Here is a 22,633-nt window from a genome sequence, read left to right on the forward strand (position 1 = left end):
ACAACATATCTGCCCTGTAAGAAGCCAAATCTGCCTGCAATCATAACCAATTTGACTTTTGAATGAAGCCAACCACAATTGCAACAATTCAACTGGTCTTTCACAGTCTCACCATTACCATGCACTGAAGAATAGACGTTCTCCAATGAAGAATCCAGTCTGAAACCCTCAAGCTCCAAAACCCAGAGAGGAAGAGATATCAAATGATCAACAAATTAATGAGTTTGATTTCTCAAGGGGGCGACTTTATGCAAAAACCCATGATTTTTAATTAGGGTTGCTTTTAGGGTTTGAAAAATATCATTAAGTGTTAAAACACTTTTAATATGGGTGCCCGACTATGGAAAAAAAAAGTCACTTAAATAAATTTAAGTGAAATATATTATTAAAAAGTCATTAATTAAATATTGCCTGTAATTCACTGAAAAATTAGTATCTCTCTCAACATGACTCCAAAAGATGAACCGTTAGAAGCTGGAGATAAAGCTCCCAAAACCCATGTGACCAGGGGCCTGTCTAAAAATAACCAACTTCCCATCTATAAATAGCCCAAATGCTATAGATAGAAAATCCCTCAAATGGAGTCAGAAACTGCTCAAATGAAGCCTGAATTGAACCCAACCTTGAACTGAAGAACATCATCCTCCATCCACTGTCCCCATGACCCTCTGTCCATACCCTGTTAGCCTACGAGGGTCCAGAAAATAAGCTAACTCATCAACTCTAAAGCCCTGACTAGGATGGGGACATCACATACCACTTTCAAGTGTATGCATATAAGTGGTGGCATTGAGTTTTTGACATCATGGTGATTGGAAAATTGAAGTTAGCACTTCTAAGCTAGATGGAAGATGCTTGGTTGATTAAGTTGGTAGTTGTAGTGAATTTAATTAGAAAAATAAAAAAATTAATAGTAACTGTGGGGTAGTTTTTACAGGTTCTCACTGGCATTTGTTGCTCCACAGAGGTATTCATGGTTCAGATGTCTACCTTATTGAGACATTCTAAGTACTGCTGCAGCACTGCATATTGTCCATGATTGAACAGCAAAATTGTCTCTGAAACAGAGAATGGACTAACTGAAGCACTTGCTGTTCTTTAAATTTTACAGAGAAATGTTTGTAAACCCATTCAAGGTTTTTTTACTTCTGTTTCAAAGGGGAATGTGTGCAGGGATATTGTGTCCTCTTAAAACTTTTTATTGGTTGCATCCTTCAGTTTTAGACTCCTTTATTCAGTTTCCATTCTAATCCTAAGTAGAAATTGAGACAGAATAGATACATTATCGAAAAATAACATTCATCACAAAAGTATTATCGCCTCTTTAGGAGAAAACTCTTCTGCAGAATTATTAGAGATTCCATGTAAATATTGCATCTCTTTACAATTGTTTACACTCTATAAACAGAGGAAGGAATCAAAACAACTCCAGAAATAGTTTTTTATAGCTATGTAGCGGAAGATTCACACCTAACCATCAATTTGAAGATCGGAAAAGAAATAATCACCATGCACAACACTGATTCGGCTGTTTTGTCTAACTTTTTTTGGGTTTCCAGGATTTGAAAATTCAAGCTTGCTTATAGCTGTAGCTTGTTGCTCCTAATTCCTAGTTTTTATTTTCCAATGTATACATGCAACTTAGCTGTTTTTTGAAGTTCTAATTGTGTTTAAGGTCTCCAGTATATGAACTTTGGCAAGTATCTTTCGTTTCTACTTTCTAGTACATCCAGAATGACAAATCCCAATAGAATTACTGAGCTTTGTCACCTCCTTCAGATTTCGGGTTTCAGGAGTTCATGTCAACATTCTAGTACTTTTTCAATGATTTTTTCCATTCTCTGCTTTAGAAAACAGGATTTAGGAAATTTTAATTCATCAGGTTTCATATTTCAAGATTGCATTAGACCAGTATAACTCATAGCTCATCAATTGCATTTCTCAGTTTCCAAATGAGCCTTACATATTCTATATGCTCCAGCTTTCAAGATTTTGTATTCATTGCATCCACATATGTCGTATTCCCCAATTTCCAATCTCCAAACTAGGATTTTTGTGAATTCCTCTTCCTCACCAGGTTTCAGGTTTGAGGATTTTATCCTTAAGGCCTGCATCTCTTTAGCTCATCCACCCTACTTATGAACTCTAAACTCTGATTTGGACTTAACCAGTTTCCCTACTTTGTTTAGAATTTGGTTTTTCAAATTGACATCATATCATCCTCATTGAATACCAATTCCCACCATTCGTCATTCCAAATCTCAAATTCCAAACTGCTTAACCAGTGACTTAGCCGATTCTCCATCTTGAACAGGGTTTGATTTTTAAAAACTAGGACCAACGCAATTTGTATATCATTTTTATTGTATTTTTCAAATTTGAAATCCCAAACTGGCGTCTAGGATTTTTCACTAACTCAGTTCCCTGTCAACTACCAGCTCAAGCTGGTTTACATAACCAAAAGCTAGCTTACTAATAACTAATTTGAGCAGCTTTAAGGGGCATATATAGATAGTTGTGGCACCATTTTCCCACACACAAGCATGTGGGATATATCTCACTGAATTTCAAAAAGTAGAAACCTGCACACACTATTTATTATCTGCAACCTGAAGACCATGAGCTGAAATTGAAATTTACCTTCCAGGTTTCCACAGATTCTTCTGCTGAATCTTTCCTGGACTTCCGGTGGTAGTTAGAATTTTAGTCAAGAGATTAGTTTGTATGGTACACATAAAATCACAGGTTGAAGAAATGCACTTGGAGGGAAGATCTAGAGATTTATGGTGCAAAAGCCTGTACAAAACAATGATCCCGTTTTATATGGGCAATGAATAATGGAAAGTTATAAACAGTGAGAATGCAAAGAGGGCATCAAAGGAGCCATGCCCTTTGTTACATATCAAGTTGTCCCTAAAAGATTGAGGTAGGTAATTGTTAGCATTTCCTAGACTTTCAGTGGTAGTTAAAAATTTAGTCAAGAGATCTGTCTGTATGGTACACATTTATAAAATCAGAGGTTGAAGAAATGCACTTTGGAGGGAAGATGTGGAGATTTATGGTGCAAAAGCCTGTAGAAAAGAATGATCCCGCTTTCTATGGGCAATGAATAATGGAAAGTTATAGATGGTGAGGATGCAAAGAGGGCAATGAAGGAGCCATGCCCTTTGTTACATATAATGTCTTGGGGTTCAACTCTCATCGAGTCAAGAGATTGAGATAGGTAATAGTTAGCATTAATACAAAGCTCCTTTTCTTTCAATTGGATGCATAGAAGTACCCAGTTCCGTAAGTAAAGCAGAATCGGCTTGTGCGGTGAAGGGTGGCAGACAAGATCCCTGGTCTGGCTTATGATCAAAATATTTGTTACAGTAGGATGGTTCCAAGAAGCCAGACTTTTGACAACTTTTGACAACCAGTATTAAGAAACAGAGAACATACCAGAGCACCCAAAGTAGCTAATAAGCATGCCATCAATAACAGGTCAGACCATTTCCCCAAGACTAAGGGGAGGAAGCCATGACGTCACCTTAACAAGAGCAGGCCAATACCAATAACGAGAATAATATTTTTTTTTGTAAAACAATTCACTTTCGGAAGATTTGTTTCAGCAGAGCCATGGTCAAAACTGAAGATTAAAAAGCTGAGACAAGCATTAAGGAAAGTCTGGAAGGAAAACGTGCTAATACCATAGAGCTGGAGGGCCAAAAACATCATGAAAATGGAGTATTAAAAATTTAAATCTTTTGAAGAGGGTATTACTTTAAATTTTAATCAACAAAGATTAAAATTCTTTTCATTTTAATGTTGAAATATATTTTAATTAATATAAAATTATTACTTTTATTTTTGGAAGTCTAAAAAGTAATCCCATTTCTCCACTCCACTGCTGTAGATTCGTTTATCATTTCTGGTAATAGGAAGCAGAGAATCCACAGGAAGTGGTATCATAAACAAAAGAGACTTGCAAAAACTCTTGGAAAACTTTTGTGCAACATTCAGAAACTCCTAGAAATGATAATGGATTCATCTAAGAAGATGAGATAGGCACAGAAAAGCTTCTGGAAAACGAATTAAAATTGGGAGACATGATTGGCCAAAGTTTCCAGCCCCTCACTATGAGTTTCTGATATGCAAAAAAACTTTTGGATACTCGGCTAGGATTACAAACTACTGGAAACTTTGGGAACTATTACAAATGCTTGAATCTTCAATTGCAGAACAGCAACCTCAGTTCCTTAAAATGTTAATAGTTGTCCTGTTTTACATTCACTACTTAAAACATCACTTTATTGAGTAAAACATAATTTAAAAATGGGTTTACTTTGTATGAAGAAGTGATCGAGAAAGCTTACCAGTTACAGAATAATTATACTCTGGAGACGCAAAGAGTATGCAGTCAGCCTGCAGGACCTTGGCCCTGAGCTCCTCCACTGATGGAGGGAAGCTGTTGTCTACTTCCAGGTCGGTATTTACAAATGGAAGATGCCCAATTTCTAAGATCTCAATCTCCATATGTGGTATGATTTCCTTCGCAATCTCAACAGCTTTATACATGAAAACAGCATTCAATCAATACGCAACAACGCCGCCCAGGATTCTGTAATTTAAGCTTGTTTAGACTTACCAGAACGGAGTAAACCCCGATTAAAAGAAGATTTTCTGAGAGATCCGGAAATGGCTGCCACCTTCATGACGGGCTCTGGCAAGCTATCTGCATTTGCCATTGTTGATATCGAATTCAATTTTGTTATTCGTCGTTTTGTATGGATTGAGGCACTTTTGGAGGATAATAGCAGGTCCAGATATAGTGCTCCCTCTATAATTTTTTATTCTTTCCATTTCAATTAATTTATTTATATTTGAGGTTAAATCAGCATCCAGTGCACACATGCTCCGGTCCTAAGTTTCACAGTGGACTTTACTTGTTTATTTGTAATTTTTGTTTGACTTTTTAATCTGTATTTTAAAAAATATTTTAAAATATCAAAATTAATTTATCGTCAATGGGTTTTTGGTCTACTGGTGAAGTTGAATGGCTTCAAATGAGTCCACCACCAGGGATCAAGTCTTGCTGAGTGCAAGGCTCCAACATCACAAGGAGTGAGTGTGAATATGACGGAATGGACCTCCATCAAAAAAAATAAAAAAAAAAATTGAATAATAGTGTGTTAGTGTGATATAAATTTATGGAATCTTTTATTTTTTAATGGTTAGTGCAAATTTATTTTCATGTCATTTTTTTATTCTATTTATTGTTTTAATCAGAATGTTTTTTATTTAAAGAGTTGTAGGTGAATAAATGCACTTTTTTTAAATCAAATTACAATTAATCTTAATTTATTGAAAAAATAAAATTAAAAATTACAATTAAAATAATTGATAATAAAATAAATAAAATTTATGTAAATTAACTTAAAATATTTTAAAAATAAAAATAAATAAATAAAATAAAAAATAATTATAATTTTAAATTTATAATAAGATAAATTTTAAAATAGGAGGAACAACTCAAACCCATTAAAAAATAAGAATTATATAAGAATCAAAATTAAAATGACCACTTAAATTGTTGCTGACGTATATGGTGACGCCCAGTTCACATACTTCTTTGCTGACGTATGTGATGACGTCGTTCTGTGAACAGTCAAATTTGAGTATATTATTTTGGACACGAAATTTGAGGTGCTTTAGAACTCGTTAGGTTTAAAAAGGGACAACTAACTGGTTTAGGATGGTTAATGACAATTATTAATTGTTTTTTTTTGTTTTTTTAAAGTGTTTCATGCACCTAATCTTATATGTTATGTAGTTGTTCATATACATTTAAAATTGTCAGAAAATGATAATTTAGAATCTTTTCTTATTATAATGGAGTAGTTAATGACAATGATTAATTTGTTTTTTCTTTTGAATGTTTATGTACCTAATATCATATTATGTAGTTGCTTAAGTATATTTTTTGTTTGTTTAATTTTACATGTTCTCATGTGAATTTAAAATTTTGAGAAAATGATAATTTAGAATCTTTTCTTATCGTAGTGGAATATTTACTTTTTAGGAATTGAAAATAAGGTATTGAAAAATGGGAGAGAAATGTTATGTGACTCCATAAAAAAATCTCTCTTTTTAGACAATTTGTTTTTACTTTTTCTCAAATTTCAAGTTCACAAATTATTATTAATACTATTCATACAAATTTAAGATTTTTACTTGAAAAAGAGTTAAATATTCATACGGCAACTAGTTCCACAATAATTCCAAAAAAGATGAGCAATAAATAAGCCAAGTAATTGCATGAAGCTTGCCCTAATATAGTTGTATAAACAATTAATTTTATTTAGATGTATTTTTATATGTATGTTTACATTAGTTAGATAAGTATAAACAATTAACTTTATGATTTTTCAAAATCATTTTTCTTTGATATGATTGGTTAAAAATTTGTGTTATAGCAATAGATTTATGAAGTTTTTTTCTTACTATTTTTAACCAATTTTTTAAGAATGTTGTTAGAGAATGCTAAATTTATAATGTATTTGACAATTTCTATGGAATAGACTATTTCAAAATGTTGTTTTTGTATCATAGGAACAGATTTCTCAAATTTAAACAAACTTGTCTTTTGTCTATACTATTAACCTTATCAAGAGAGGGACTTTGATGAACAATAAAACTATGTCATCTCTACGTTACATTTTTTCAGAGATTAGAATGCATCAATTATCATGTGTTTTTGCTTGCTTATTGGTAGAATTTTCAACATCATTAGCTTTATAGTGGAATTATTGATTAAATTTGTATAGGCTTTCTTGTATTTCTTTTTCTTATGTTTGTGTTTAGTTAAATGTGAATTGTTAAAATTGTTTATCATGTTATTAATTAATAAGAGGGTTATAAAAAAATATTATGAGAAAATAGATATATCATATTTTACTTTCGAATAAAAAATATTTTAAAAGGTCTAATAAATATAATAAAAAACTATCTAATGATGCTTATACATTTTAGTAATTTTATTGGTATTTAATATTGTAAATTAATTAACATTTTTTTAAAAACTGTTGGGTCAAATTGAATGAAATTTGCTTAGTGTATTTATAATATGAATACAACAAAAATGAATAAGATGATTTAAAAAAGCAAGATACATAAATCTTTTATCTTTTGTCTTTATTAAGTTATTTCATTTATGCCTATTGAATTTGTTTAAATTCTATCTTTTTTATGAAACATTTAATTTTATAAATTGAAATATTTAATAATTAATTTAAAAAAATTGAAATGAATAATATTAAAAATTATGAAATATTTATAGAGAATCTTTGTATTTTTATTTGCTAATAATTTATTAAAAATTAAACATGTCAATAAATTAAATTATAAGATATATAAGCTAAAATAAGACATTGTTATAACCGAGCAAAAAAAAAAAGATATTCCTATAGAATTTGAAATAAGTTTTTCCTTTGATGTTTTTACAATTTAATTAAAATAAATTTAAGATTATGTCACAAATATTAGATTTCTTTCTTTCTATTGCATATAATCTTTCATAAAATAAGAATAAAATAAAATAATTTAATTTTATAAATAAAAAGTAATAATAATATAATATTAAAAAATTAAAAATATAAACTAACATGATCAATTTAGGAATGTTTTCATATGTGCTAATTGATTTAGGAATGTTTCTAATAGTTATGTGTTTGTAAATAACAAATTTTATTTTCAATTGAAATGCCAATTTCTATTATGAAGGAAAGATTTAAAGCTCAATTAAAAATGCAACTTCAATTTTTAAAGAGATGTTTTCATTTATGAATAATGCCTCGTAGGCAAGTTTTTATATCTAACGCATCCCTTATTGATGGATATGGATACAAAATAAAAATAATTTTTAGAATGGATATGGTGACCTCCTCATTACCCCAATCTAAACAAAAATGCTTCTTTTTGTTGCACTTGTGTGCTTGTTTTGGATGTTCCTTGGGTCTCTTGGAGACAACGGTGTTGGCCCTCTCTTGATTTTAGCCCAAGCCAATATTGTGTTTGGTTTGGGGTGAGGTGTTAAGTCATCCCACTTTTGGTGTGGGTTGTTTGTACTTCTACCAGTGTGTTGTAAGTGACCTTGGTTGGCCTTTGGGGCTATAAGTGGCCTATTTTGGCCTTATTTCTTAGCCCTTAGGGCTTGTGTTGTTTAGGATCAACACCCTATATTGACTTATCTAGTGCTTATTGTTTGATATTTCTTTATGTACAAGGGTTAGGGCTCTTTCAAAAGCTTGCTATGTTAAAAAAAAACAAATTGTCATTTTATAATTAATTATATATTTTTTAATAAATTTAAGTAATATTATATCACATATTTATAATATTGATTAATAAATAAAATTGCATTCTAAATCAATCAATCTACAAAATAAATTTCAACTACACTCTTAATGGCAAATCAAGCAATCAAATATTCAAAAACATTTTATTGACCTAATAAAACTATGCCCTAAATCTTGTAGCTCTACCTTGAATTAAAATCTAATTACTCACCTATTGATTAGCGGACAAATATTATTATTGCAATTCTATTATTATATTACAATACTATAAAGGGAATAAGCATTGAATCAAAGCAATGGGTCAATTATGGATGCCTTTCACTTTGTAAACAAAATGAGTTTGTTTTGTCTTTTATGTCACGCCCCACTATGAGGCCCAAAGGACTTAAACAATAAAAGCAGTGGAAATGTGAATAATTAAAAAAAAAAAAAAAAAAAGTCAACTATAACCATGCATTGAGATATATTCAACAAGATAGATAAAAATACACATTTAAAAACTAGCAATCATCCTCAAGGCCCCATAACGATGTAACTCAAGGAAGAACAATATCCAAATAGACAAACAAGGAACTGCTATAAAAAATCATTCATTTACAAAGGTACAAGATACATATTACATTGCTTGAGAATATATATAAGATCATGAAATAATACAATCTCCAAGAGTCCCATGATGGGACGAATACATAAATTTGGAACATAATGAAAGTCTTCAATCTTCTCACGAGACTCCTCAAACATGATGCAGAAAGAGCCAAAACCCAATGGGTGAGAATAACACTCCACCCAACCATGTGGTACCTTAAGGTCCACCCCCTGTGCTAGTAGGTATCAACCAGACCCACAAGGCAGAAACAAACATACAAGGGTACCGACATGACTCACCAAAGCACCATCAAGACTATACACACAAGAGGCTCACAAGAGAATTCAACCAGACGGAACACACAAGAGGCTCACAAGAGATTTAACCAGACAAAACATACATGAGGCTCACAAGAGATTCAACCAAATAGAACACACATGAGGCTCACAAGAGTAACATCATAGGAGACACAAAAGTGAAACAACCAACTTCCAGAGGCTCAAAGCAATCCACATAAGGATAACAAAACATAAGTTACCACTAGGTAGCAATAGGGAAGAGTGTCATCACTAGGTTGTCATGAGTTACCTTGGTAGGTATTCACTAGGTCCTGATTGCCATCTTGGGTTACCCTGGTGACCTCTCCCAACCCTTGGCCCCCATACAAACACTAGTGGACCACACCAACCATTTGAAGGGACAAGATTGGTGGACGCCATTCCAGGCCTTCTCTACTTACCCCAAACCTATACGAGCATTTGCGGGCAAAAGAGGCAACAATTAATCTTTATTAATGTGAACTAACTACCCACACAAGTTCATTAATTAGGTTTTCACTTGATTACAAAACTCTCATTGAGTTACCTCGGTGACCACTTTGGGTCTTGACCCCCAATGAAACCCACTCCCCCTTGACTTGCACCTAGGAATCTGAAATTCAACATGGGTCTATAACATCCTAAAACATCAAGAGTCTAAACCTCTCCACCATAGCAAGGTTGACTGACTTGCTAAAACTAGTTTACAACAAGGAGGTTCAATACAAAAATATAGATTGATTAGCAATAGAACTCATGCAAGACACCAATCATTACAATCAATGACGAAGAGATAACATACACAGAAAGAAACTCAATCATTGGCCTAGCCTCTAGAATCTAAAAACATTAAAACCACATGACCGATCAACCCACAATGATAGACAAGAATTAAAGCAATATCATGGTCTCATAAAGTCAAATATAAAATAATCTAATCTTAATACAATACCAAGGAGGCCAAATTAATTTCAATACCTCCATTAATTCAAATCTAACTTTAATTTCCCAATAACCCAAATTCAAATCATTAATAATTCATTCTATTCTTATTTACACAATAAAGCTAGCATCTCATTATTCAAAATTTTTTACGATAACATAATACATTAACGTCATTTTACAAATGTGATCTGATCAATAACAAATTAAAGAAAGTATTCAGAGCTCAAGGATAAAGTATATATATATATATATATATATATATATATATATATATATATATATATATATATACATATATATATGCAAATTATCTATACACACACACACATATAATTTAAAAGAGAATCATTTCAAATTTATATCGACTGCCAAACAACATTAATAAAAACATCGCGCAACACATTGTTTACACGACTAAAGGCTTTATGCAAGGCAAGGAATTAGGGGATGTCATGGGGGTTTCACCCACGACTGTGGGTGACACAACCATCCACATTGTGGGTGGCTCCCATGAACATCCACAATTGAAAACAACAACAACCAATAAAAAAAATAGAGCCGCAACACGACAACAAATAATTTGATTCTGATTGCACTAAAAATGATATAAAGATGTATGTATGTATGTATGTACATACATACATACATACATATATACATATGTATACTTATATGTATGTATATATGTACATATGTATGTATGTACATATATGTATATATGTACATATGTATGTACGTATGTATATCTACATATATATGTATGTATATATATACATACATGCATATATGTGTGTATATCTATATGTATGTATATATGTATATCTATATGTATACATACATACATACATACATACATATATATATATGTGTGTGTGTGTCTGTGTGTGTGTGTGTGTACACACACATATATTTGTATATCTATATGTATGTAGTGTATATATGTATATACACACACACACATATATGCATGTATGTATATATGTATATCTATATGTATGTAGTGTATATATGTGTGTGTATATATATATACACATATATATATGTATGTATGTATATATATACATACGTATATATACATACATACATATACATACATACATATAGATATACATATATACATATAATATATACATATATGTATATGTATATATATGTATATGTATATGCATATAGATACATATACATATACATATATACATATAATATATACATATTATATGTATATATATGTATACATACATATATACATATATATATATCTATATATATACATATGTACACACACACAATATATATATATATATATATATATATATATATATATATATATATATATATATATATATATATATATACTTCTTAGATATAGACAACATAATTTTTTTCTAGTACAAGATTTCAAATGCGCATAAATTCAATTAAAATGATCTAACCCCATATTTTCAAATGAATTTAAAATGAAGAACAAATTAAAACTTGCAGAACAAGGGCTTCAAAATAAATATTTCCCAGATATAAATTTGAGTTCCGGGATTAAAATCCAAGAATATAGAAACCCCAAATCCCCCATAAACAGACAATCCCTTTAAATTTCCACATTATAGTAAATCAAACAAGCTATTTCATTCATATTAAAAGGAAATTTAATTTGCAACAAAGAAAAGAACTTGAAAGCCCTACCTCTTTCTGCTAACTGGAAATCACACAGACGAAGAAGCAACAATCCTTAAGAAATCCACGGCTCCACAAGGCACAAATCAGAAATCTCCAATCAAGAAGAATCAATCAAAATCTACCAATTCCCTTCCTCTGTGTTTACTAATCAATTTCCCAAATCCATTATCAAAACCAGATTTTTCCCCCAAATTTTCTTGAACCCCCTCTTCCCCCCCACAATCAGAAAATACAATTGCAGAGAAAACTCATAGAAAGCCCATAAAGAAAAACTCCCCTTTGATTTTTCGAAAAAGCAAGTAGATAACCCCCTTTACAAATGGTAACTCCCACAATTAATTAATTGCAAAGAATCTAAATAATTAATTCCATTATCTACTTTATTTCTTTGTAACTCCCCACACGATATTTTTAATTACAATATTTTCCTTTTTGAATTAATTTTCTTGAGCATGATAAAATTCAATTAATAATTAGTAATTCCCTTTTACTTAAATAAATTACAAAATAAATAATCAAAAGTTTTATAAAAATAATCTTTTCAATATTAAAATAATCTAAATGTTTGAACCCCACCATTTTAATTAATATAACGTTATAATATTTTACTTTAATTTGTTAATTCAATTACTCTTTAAAATACACAAATAGATATTATTGTTAATTCCCTTACTAGAAACCAAAGTAGTTAAATATTTATATTATCCAACTCATTAAATTTAATTTAATAAAAGTTACAATAATTTTCCATTCGTTAATCTATTTAATGAATTAATATTAATTTTCTTCTTAACATAATAAACACCACACTATACTCTGGAATAAGGAACTATGAAACACGAAGACATACTAGACAGGACCGGACACAGGCCAATAAAACAAGGTCACCTCACATAGGTCTCGTTCCATAGGAATGATGGTACAACAAGGTCCGACTGATAACTTTGGTTTTCCACTTTACCATTGGGTCATAAAGCCCGCTCAGACCTAAAGATTCAGGTGGAGTCAATGCTAAGTATTTGCAACTGCATAAAAAAATTGTCGATGTACATATAAACCACATAAAATCATATTGTGAATAGGAAATGGAAGCGACGTAGCTTTCCCGCAAAGAGCAGTGCGATACTTTTCCCTTTCACCCAAGTGGATCAAAATAGAAGCAGTGTACATCAAATCAGTGTGCATCGATAAACACCAAGAAACTCATAACTAATCTAGCACGATAATAAAACTAACCGAACATGAATAACATCTAATAAGTACATCATAAACAACATCATATAATTCCATCATAGACATCAACATATAAATCATCATTCACAATCATATAGCTACATCATGAAATTCATCATTATATCAACGAACCATAGAGCATAGAGTATTAATATCACATGTGAATCCAAAAAGGCATAGTCGAACATCACAACCAAAACCAAAATTGACCGACACCAAAAAGGGTCGAACCACACAGAACTCAAACCACAAAGTGTGACAAGCCAAAAGAGAGAGGGGCACTATATTTTATACACGTGTATTGGAAGGATAGATTGTGTATAACTGGATGATAGTTTTAAATATGTAATGAGCGCTAAAGTAAAGTGTATTCAAATATTAGTAAGTATTGAAATGAGTTTTTTGTTTTTTTGTTCTAATGAATGTGTATGAAAAATAATTTTTTAAGTTAAAATGATAAACCAAATCTAAAATTCAACACTTTGTATTTAATCTTTCTCCTTGTTGTGAACATAATTTAAATAATAAACATACAAAGAATGATTGTAACAAATCAATAACTCTTCCTATGTTTCTTTTGCCATTTATTTTTATGGAAAGCAAAACTTTTACAATTTTAGTTAATATTTGATAACTCTTAATTTTCTATTGCAAATGTTGATAAAGATCTATGCTTGTTTCATTTAGTTTTGGTGGATCTCTTTGTTTGATATTCTACGCTTGTTTGATTATTTGAATGAATTGAAGTTGAATCTAATTTAAAATTTTATTATTGTAGACACCCACTTTTGTCCATTTAATTAAATGAATATTCAATATTTATTTGATTATTTAACCGTCGTTCAACTATTAATTAAATTAATATTTAATAAATTCATCCTAACTATGTTCTTCACCTAATTAAATAAATTATTCAATTTATTTGATTTAACCTTAACCATATTCTAAAAATTAATTAAATAAATAAAACATATTTGTTTAATTAAACCCCCTCTCACAATTAAATAATTTCATATTTATTTAAATCTCTAAAATACCATTTCTCACATTTAAATAAATAAATATTTATTTAAATTCCTAAATCCCTCACCCGCTTGCACTTTCTAGAAAATGCAAGTTGTAAGTTAAACCCTCCTAATTATTTCTAAACTGCTATTATTAGCCTAATAGCCCTCTAAGTGTTTGCACATTCCTAAACCAAGGGAATAGGGAAGAGTCACTTCTCAAAATATCTAAAGGCTCTTACAAAGCATTGAAGGCCTTCTCCCTTCCACAAGCAAATCCACATGGTCTTTGACCAATTTAACCCGCCTTTAACCCTTGCATATTCCCCCAACCCTTGGTTAAAGGCTTATCCATTAACCCAATCATCCATGGTAACCCTCAAGCCTTAAAGGCTTTGACCAATTTCCCCCTTTAATCCTTGCACATTCCTTTAACCCTTGGGTAAAAGCTTTATTCATTAATCTAACCATCCATGGTAGTCTTCATGTCTCTTCAAGCATTTAATGCTTTGTCCCCCTCTCCTCTCAAGCCTTCCCTTGTTGACACTTGTCAACGTGTTATTGGCTTAAAAGAGAACACATGTATTGAGGATCAACACTTCCTTGAGCAATCCTAACCCTTCCTCAATCAATTCAATCTCAACCCTTCATTTGCCCTTTTTCGCTATAAATAGAGCTCATTCCTTCATTGTTAGAGGTCACAAGAGTTATCCATGCATTGTTACTTTGCTTAGATTTTGAATGTTTTGTAGGAAGTATTGTATTATGTTTTAGCTCTTCCACTCATTGGAATTGCTATTTGACATTAATAATCCATTCACATCTTCAAGCATTCAACACTTCACATAATCAGCCATCTCCCATCCTCCATTTGACATCCTTTTGTGCTAGTGCTCAAGCTGAGGGCATACTTCACATAACAGTGGGATCTTGGAGAGGAGGAGGACAAGGAAGTGTCATGGCATAGGGAACATCATGGGGAAGTATTGTGAATGTATGTCTATTAAGAGCTTGTTTTAAATGTTGATGACGCTATCATGACATTTAGATAAATTCTGATCATGGTTCTTTATACATGTTACAAATAAACTATGTTTTGTGCATGTTCTTCAATTTTAATGAAATCTGAAGACTACAATTGAAAAACTACTTTCCTTGTTATCAAATTTGTAAGCATTCCTTTCAAACAAAAAAATGGGGCAGTTATTAGATGCAAATTTTCTTTCCTTCACACTATTATAGCTATATATATATACCATCTATGTTTTATGAGGCACTGTGAAATTATGTACAGGCTGCGATACATGTTTTTAAATTCTTATAAATCTGGCTTTTAGATGCCTGGTCTATGATTGCACGTTTTCCTGCATGTTTACCAAAGTATTTGTGGCTATAATATCTAATAAAGACCCTTCTTCCATTATGCTTTGACGGATGTTCATGCCCAGTCCCAAATCTTCCACTTTGGCGCAAGCTAGAGGATGTTGGTGAAGGCAGCATGATGGTGTAGGTCGTGGCATCTGACTTTACACCAGTCACTTGCATTTGCTTGAAAGTTTCTAAAACCTTCTCAACAAACAACGACACATTGCATATTGCATTTGCTTGAAATTTTTTAAATCCTTTCAACAAATCTACTTTGTGCGTATCATGCAATCAACACATTCCATAAAATGACATCTTTTTTAGACGTTCTGTCAAACGATTAATACATGTAGGTTGTAGAATTCTTTTACTACTGCTAATCACATTTGGTTTACAGTATCTAAAATCCTTTCAACAAAATCCACTTTGCTCATATCTACAACCCACGCATTCCATTAGGTAATATCGTTTTAAGGCATTCTGTTAGATAGTTTGTACAGGTCATGAAATTTGCCTTTTGGTGCAGGGCACCTCTAGGTCCTATTAGGCCTCATATAGGCAAAATGGGAATTTTGTTAAATTTTGTCTTGAATTGTCCTAATAATTTATTCTTAGGTCATTTTAAATTATTTTTTATCATGTTGTCAAGTTGTAAGTCTATTGGCAAAAAGATGCAAAAGTTGCTCAAAAAATTGTAAAAAGTTGTCATGCATTTTTTGTCAAAATTTGGTAAAAGAGGAAAAAATCAAGAAAAGAAGGCGATAAGGCATGAGTGGGTGTGCATTAGTTACTTTTGATAATTTTTTGAATTAAATAATCCTTTTGGGCTCCATTTGTACAGATTGGAGCAAGATTTGAAGTGAACTTTCAATAAAATTTCTCTAGTTTTCTGTTTTTCCGAGTGTAACCAGTTTGATAACAGCTCGTTTTGATTCATTTAATTTTATCCCCATGATTTAATAGTGATTTATTTGATATTTATATGAGTCTACTTTATTTTGGCATTGGTCTCATGTGATTTCATTAAGTTTTGGCTTAGATATAGCAATTTTTGTGTTGGAGGGTTAAAAACCCTACCTAGGGCAACCCGTGAGCTTGTAAAATGTAAAACTTTCATTTGGCATGATGTAAAATGCCCAAATATTGTATTTAGTTCATTTTTATATATTTTTCATTTTCCTATAGGTGCAGGGTGCGAGGAGGAGGTTTACAATGGTTTTGAGATGAAATAGGACTGATATTTCTTAAGTATTAGTCAAAATGGTGAAGGATTTCAGCTTGCATTTGTGAATGGTGAATGAAGATTGAAGGGTATGAATTTGACATCAATGGTGAAGGATTTCAGCTTGCATTTGTGAATGGTGAATGAAGATTGAAGGGTATGAATTTGGGGATGTCAAGGAGGTTGAGTGGGGATCATAACTTCATGTTATTACCTTGAGAGAAGATTTGGTGTGTGTTAAACAAGTCTCTTTTTATGACTATCCCTGTGAAGGTGACTGTGATAGTCATAACAACAACAAATAAAACTTTGAAAAACTCAAGTTTTTATCAATATTATTTACTTGCATGTTCTTGGGGAAGTGTCCTTCGATGGTTGGGGTCCCTAACATCAAGTTTCAACAGTCTCATATCCATTATTTGCATTGGATTTGTTAAATCTTTATGATTGTCCTAAGGAAAGTGCAGTCATAGTTTTAGCTACTTCTATCAAGACCATTAAAGAATTATAAAAAGTGTTATTGTCTTTGTTTGTATGAGTCCATGGGAGACTTTTCTTGATGCATAGAGTCCCCATGCTCCATAACATTGTGATTTTGTACCCTTATTTGAGTTTAGTGGATCAAACTTGTTGACTATCCTAAGAGTATTCATTGTTTCTGTCTTAGGAACAGTCATAGACAAACATTCTCCCATTTAACTTTGAGGTATTGTGTCAAATCAGAAATGCCAAGTTTTTGTTGTTCTTGTAAGTGTTAAACCATTTTAAGACCTATTAGATGGTTGAGAGACTAGAATGTTATTTCATCCTCATCACCATATCTCATAATTGTGAAAAGTGTTTAAACAAGTTTTTCTTAACTTTCAAATCCTATTTGCCCTTACCTTTGCATCACCTTTGCACCTGCAAATTGCATTTGCTTGAAAGTTTTTAAAGCCTTATTCAAATCCATTTTGTGCCTCTCCATCATGACGTTGCATTTGCTTGAAAGTTTTTAAAGCCTTATTTAAATAAGGGGTTAGGTCTATTTTAAAGAATGACGCATAATTTTACTAATCTACCCTATGCTGGTTGTGTGGGGATAAATTTGGGACTACACAAGAACCCAAGGAAGGTGCGAATTAAGGAGTAAGTTTTAGTGATTTGAAGTGAATGCATTATAATTTCATTTGTAATTGGAAGATTATTGAACGCTAGAGACTTCCTACTCCTTGACATATTGTGGACTTCCTCTGGGCACTGGTTTGCAATGATTGGCATGGCTTAAAATACTTGCGAAATCAACTCCTTTTTAAGTATTTGCCTTCTCTTTTGAGCGTGGGACTGTGCTTCTTGGACGTGAAGTCTCTTGTCTTGGTTATGTTCTTCAATGCATGGTTTGTAATGAAGTGTGCCTTTGAACTCTGGTGCTGCTATCATTGGCAAAGTTTGAAGAATGTTCAATGAAATTTGGAGGTTGTTGTGTACCTCTCATTGGTTGTAATTCCACATACTGATTGTCAAATTTTTCATAAACTATGATTGCAAAAAACTATGACTCAAGCACGTACGTAGTAAGGTCTTCAAGATGGGAGGAGATAGACTTCATTTTCCAACGCGTGATATAAGTGTTGAAATATCTGCCTCTTTGAGTCATTTTTTCTTTAAAAAAATTATTTTTGCTAACCATTGTCTAACCAAGGTGCAGTTGCCGAATCTCAAAGAGAAGCTTTAATGAAAAAAAAATTCAGGTTAACACATTTTGTAATGATGGCTTAAAAAGAATCTTCATTCATATGTGACAAAATCCTGCAATTTCACATTTTGCCATCTAGATTTAAAAAAGAACAATTAATTTGTCATTTTCAAAGTTTAAAAAGAAAAATCAATTTGTCATTTTGGGATTTAAAAAAAAAAGAACTCACACTTTTGTCTGACAAATGATAAAAAGAACATGACACTTTTTGTTCTTCATTTCAAGCAAATGACGTTTTTGATTTTATGCTTTCTTACAAACAGTAAAAAGAACAAACACATTTTGAGATGTTGGCATAAAATAAATCTTCATGCATGACTAAAAACTACAAACTCACATTTTGCTATGAAGGACTAAAAAGAACAAGTGCACATTGTGATTGGTGCATTTGCACATTTTGTTAACATAAAAGCCATTTTTCATTTTTTAAAAAGGCCTACCAAGGGACATATCACCCTTGGGACGACCTTAAGCAGTAAATCCTTTGAGCCGCTATAGAAATCAGTGAGAGCTAAAACTGTAACCATAGGTGTATCTATTCATACAGTGTAACTTGCCGAAAGGACGTATGGGCCCCACTGTGAGTTACTAGGCTCTTAAGTGAGTCATTGTAGAATGAACTTACATCTAACGCCATTGAACATTAATAAAACCTTTTTAGTCTAGAGGCCCACCCATTCTATTAATTGAGTCTTGCGGTAGTTTTAGTGCAAGGGCATAGCTAGTCTTGCCCCCAAGATACTCACCATATGTGCTTCCTTGAGAAGAGATAGTGTATACACCTAAAAATGGTCTGAAGATAATTAATTAAATACGCAGTTATTTAATTAATCCCCTTTCCCATTTAATTGGATTCACAAGCAATTTGATTAAATTCCCTATTCATCTACTAGTAAATAAATCTACTTGATTTATTTATATAGTTCATTTCATCTCCCCTTTTGATTAATTAATCTAAATTAATTAATCCTCGCCCCATTTAAATTCATTCTTCTAATCTCATAATTAGTTAAAACAAATCAAATCACAATTTGTTGAAGTTAATTATCTTTTTCTAAATATTTGAATTTCTAAATTCTAATGAGTACATGGCTCCTAACTTTTAACCACCTAACCTAACCATCCCCTAACCTAACCCATTTTATCTAATCCTAGCGTCTAACTAACCCTATCCTCTTGCACATCCTAACCTCTTTTATCCTAACCTCTTATGGGTTGGATATTCTTCCCTTGAAACACATGGCACTTTTGCCATGTCTCCTCCCTTGGACACTTGCCCTCTTATGAGCAAGGCTCCTTGACACTTGTCACCACATAGATGACAAGTGTCCCTTCCTCCAACCTCTTCTCCAACTTCCTCAATCTTGACCCTTGATATCTTCAGATCAAATCTGGACCGTCGATTCTTGCCACCTCAGCTTTGGCCTTGGAATTCCTATAAATACCCCTCGTGTTGGAGCAATACGAATCCCTTGCATTCATAGTTTTAGCATCATTACTCTAGGCATTTTCATTTCAATCATCTAGCATAATTAGCATATTGGATTAATCATGCATAATAATCATGCTTTTCATACCATTTGCATAATCATGAAGTAGCTACTCAACTCTTGAGTTGCCACTTTGGAGGTCATTGCTCTACTGAGAGCCAACAATTCTTCAACCTTGAAGGTCTTCAAGAATAGAGGAAGATGAGACATTTGTTTAGCTTTCTATTTGCTTTGTAATTTCATTATGTTGTCTCATCTATGTGTATGCTTGTTTCATTTAACCACACATATTTTTAGCATCACAGTTAGAAATCTCAGAGTTGTACAAGTTGTTTTCAACTTCCGAAAAGAGGGTGATCGAGTCATCCTTCCAGTCCTGGAGGTCCCTATCTATCCGCTCTCGCAAAGATGAAAATATAACACACTCCTTAAGGTGTTTCTTATTGGATTCGAAGAAGCATCAAGTGTGGGTTTAAGCTACTACAATTGGTCATCCTTAGGGATAAAAGGTGATTGATTTGTCTTTGTTTGTTTAGACTAGTGGAAATTTGGGTTGAATTTGGCCTAAGAACATACACATTTCATCAAATTCATTTCAAATTTACTCTACCAAGAAAAGATGTGTCCATGTCCTTGATGTGTCTTCTTGTCAAAATAAAAACATTCAAAACAAGTACATATCATTAACTGAGCAAAACAAAATCCTCAACCAAGAACAATCTTGCACAAACATCAATGCTTAGGGTTTGTAAATCTATCAAATACATCAAGAAATCTATCTACCTCCATTTTAAGAAGAAGAAGCATAGTTAAAAGAAAGTCCAAAGAAGAAGAAGTTTTGTGTACAAAAACTGTAAGCTCTTGTTGAAACATCGAATATTCATACACCGTTATCAAGACTTTCAAAATGATTTTACAACAGAATTTGAGCTAGAACCTTTGAGGTCACAAGCCTTTTTCCAAAGAAGATCCTTATCACAATCACCCATGCCACAATCCATCCAAAATTCAACATTAACAAGTTTATTCCTTAGTCTCTTATCAGATCTTTCACCTCTTACCAACAGGTCAACTCATTAGTATATCTCTAACATCTAGGATCAATCATCCTAAGAGGTCATACCAGTCATCTATGGTAGGTGAAACTAACTCATGAGCATATCCTCTCATAGTTAGATAGCTTGTGGATGTTAGTCACAACACTTGTTATACCTCACTCAAAGTTGTTGTACACCAAACTAAAGATTTGAAGAGTATTATTGATGAACTCGTGGTCTTGAGAATCATTCATCCACAACAACCAATTCATCCCATTTTAGTCAAACATTGGAGTTATAGAAAGAGGGAGACCATAACATTCATCACAATCCCACTTTCATAAATAATTTTTCACATGGTTGAGACTAGATCCATGAGGCGTAAGCAAGCAGAATCACAACATGACTCAAAGGATGATGAAACTATCAATCCTTTTCACCATAAAGAATTCATAGGAGGAGAAGATTCACAAACTCCTACACAAGAGGAAATAGAAGAAGTGACTAGTAATCCTAGGTTCAACAAGATCTTTGACATGATCCTCAAAGGGAATGCAAACACTCACTTTATCAAACTTGCACAAGAAGGTGCAAAACTCCCCCCTTACTATGATGTTTCCCAAGTAGTAGAAATAAGTGATCAAGTGGAAACTAGTAATTGTTAGAATAAGGATCAAAATTATCATAGGCAACGAAATACCCATAACTATGACAACAATCAATACCTACATGATGACTATGGTTATATCCCAACCCCCAACACAGAGATGGATATCTTACAACAATAGATAAATGATCTCTCCCAACAAATAACAAATTCAGGGAAATCATAGAAAAGGTATTCTCTAGAGGACATATGTCCTTATCCATTTGACATGAGCATAATCATGCCACCTTTTCCTAGGCATTTTGAGGCTCCTAAGTTTGACAAATACAAAGGAAAGGGTGATCCTAGAGATCATGTTCGTGAATTTTACACAACCTGCTTAGAGGTTTCTCATAATGAAACATACTTAATGCGCCTCTTTCCTCAAAGTCTTGGAGGATCAGCTATGCAGTGGTTTTCACAGTTGCTAGGTGGAATCGAGACATTTGATGATTTAGTTCAAAAATTTGTTACTTGTCATGGCTGATTTATGTAACACTAAACAAAAAAATGGAGAGTTATTCTCAACATTATTGCAAAGGTGGAGAATCCTTTGTAGTAAATGTTCCTTCCACATTCTCGAGGAACAATTAGTCGAAATCTTCATTTCAAACTTAAATGAAGAGATGGAACTCCACTTTGAAGTCAAATGTTCAGACTCTTTTGAGGAGGTGATAGCCCAAGGACTCGAAATTGAGGAAGATCTTATAAAAAAGGGTTTGGTGAAAATATTCAAAGACAACAAAGATGGTCCTCGCTCGACTTACAATACTGATAAGCCAAAGTTTTGGTCTAAAAACAAGAACATTGTCAACGATGGTATTGTTGATGCTAGAATTGTGAAAATTGTACAACCTGTTGTGAAATTGTCAGGACCAAACATGAACAAAAAAAATAACCCCACAAACAACCAAGTGAGCAACACTCAATAGGATGTACCTAAGAGCCAGTACACTACATACAAACCAAATCAGACTTACACACCTTTTAATGAACCCATTGAAACAATGTTAAGGAAGCTTGTATCATCAAATCTTATC

The 22,633-nt window shown here is 32.3% G+C and overlaps 1 protein-coding gene across 1 annotated transcript in view; it reads right to left on the bottom strand.

The window, feature by feature from the left end:
* Nucleotides 1-4,833, bottom strand: part of LOC131073504 (NADPH:quinone oxidoreductase) — a 30,724-nt gene extending 25,891 nt beyond the window's left edge. Inside the window, exons 1-2 of the mRNA XM_058009947.2 lie at nt 4,628-4,833; nt 4,356-4,547 (exon numbers count right to left, since the gene is read on the bottom strand). Of these exons, the coding sequence (XP_057865930.2) occupies nt 4,356-4,547; nt 4,628-4,727 (292 nt within the window). The 5' untranslated portion in view covers nt 4,728-4,833. The remainder of the gene's footprint in view (nt 1-4,355; nt 4,548-4,627) is intronic.
* Between the last annotated feature and the right edge of the window lie 17,800 nt (nt 4,834-22,633).

The sequence above is a fragment of the Cryptomeria japonica genome, chromosome 1, assembly GCF_030272615.1.
Source record: "Cryptomeria japonica chromosome 1, Sugi_1.0, whole genome shotgun sequence".
NCBI lineage: Eukaryota > Viridiplantae > Streptophyta > Pinopsida > Cupressales > Cupressaceae > Cryptomeria > Cryptomeria japonica.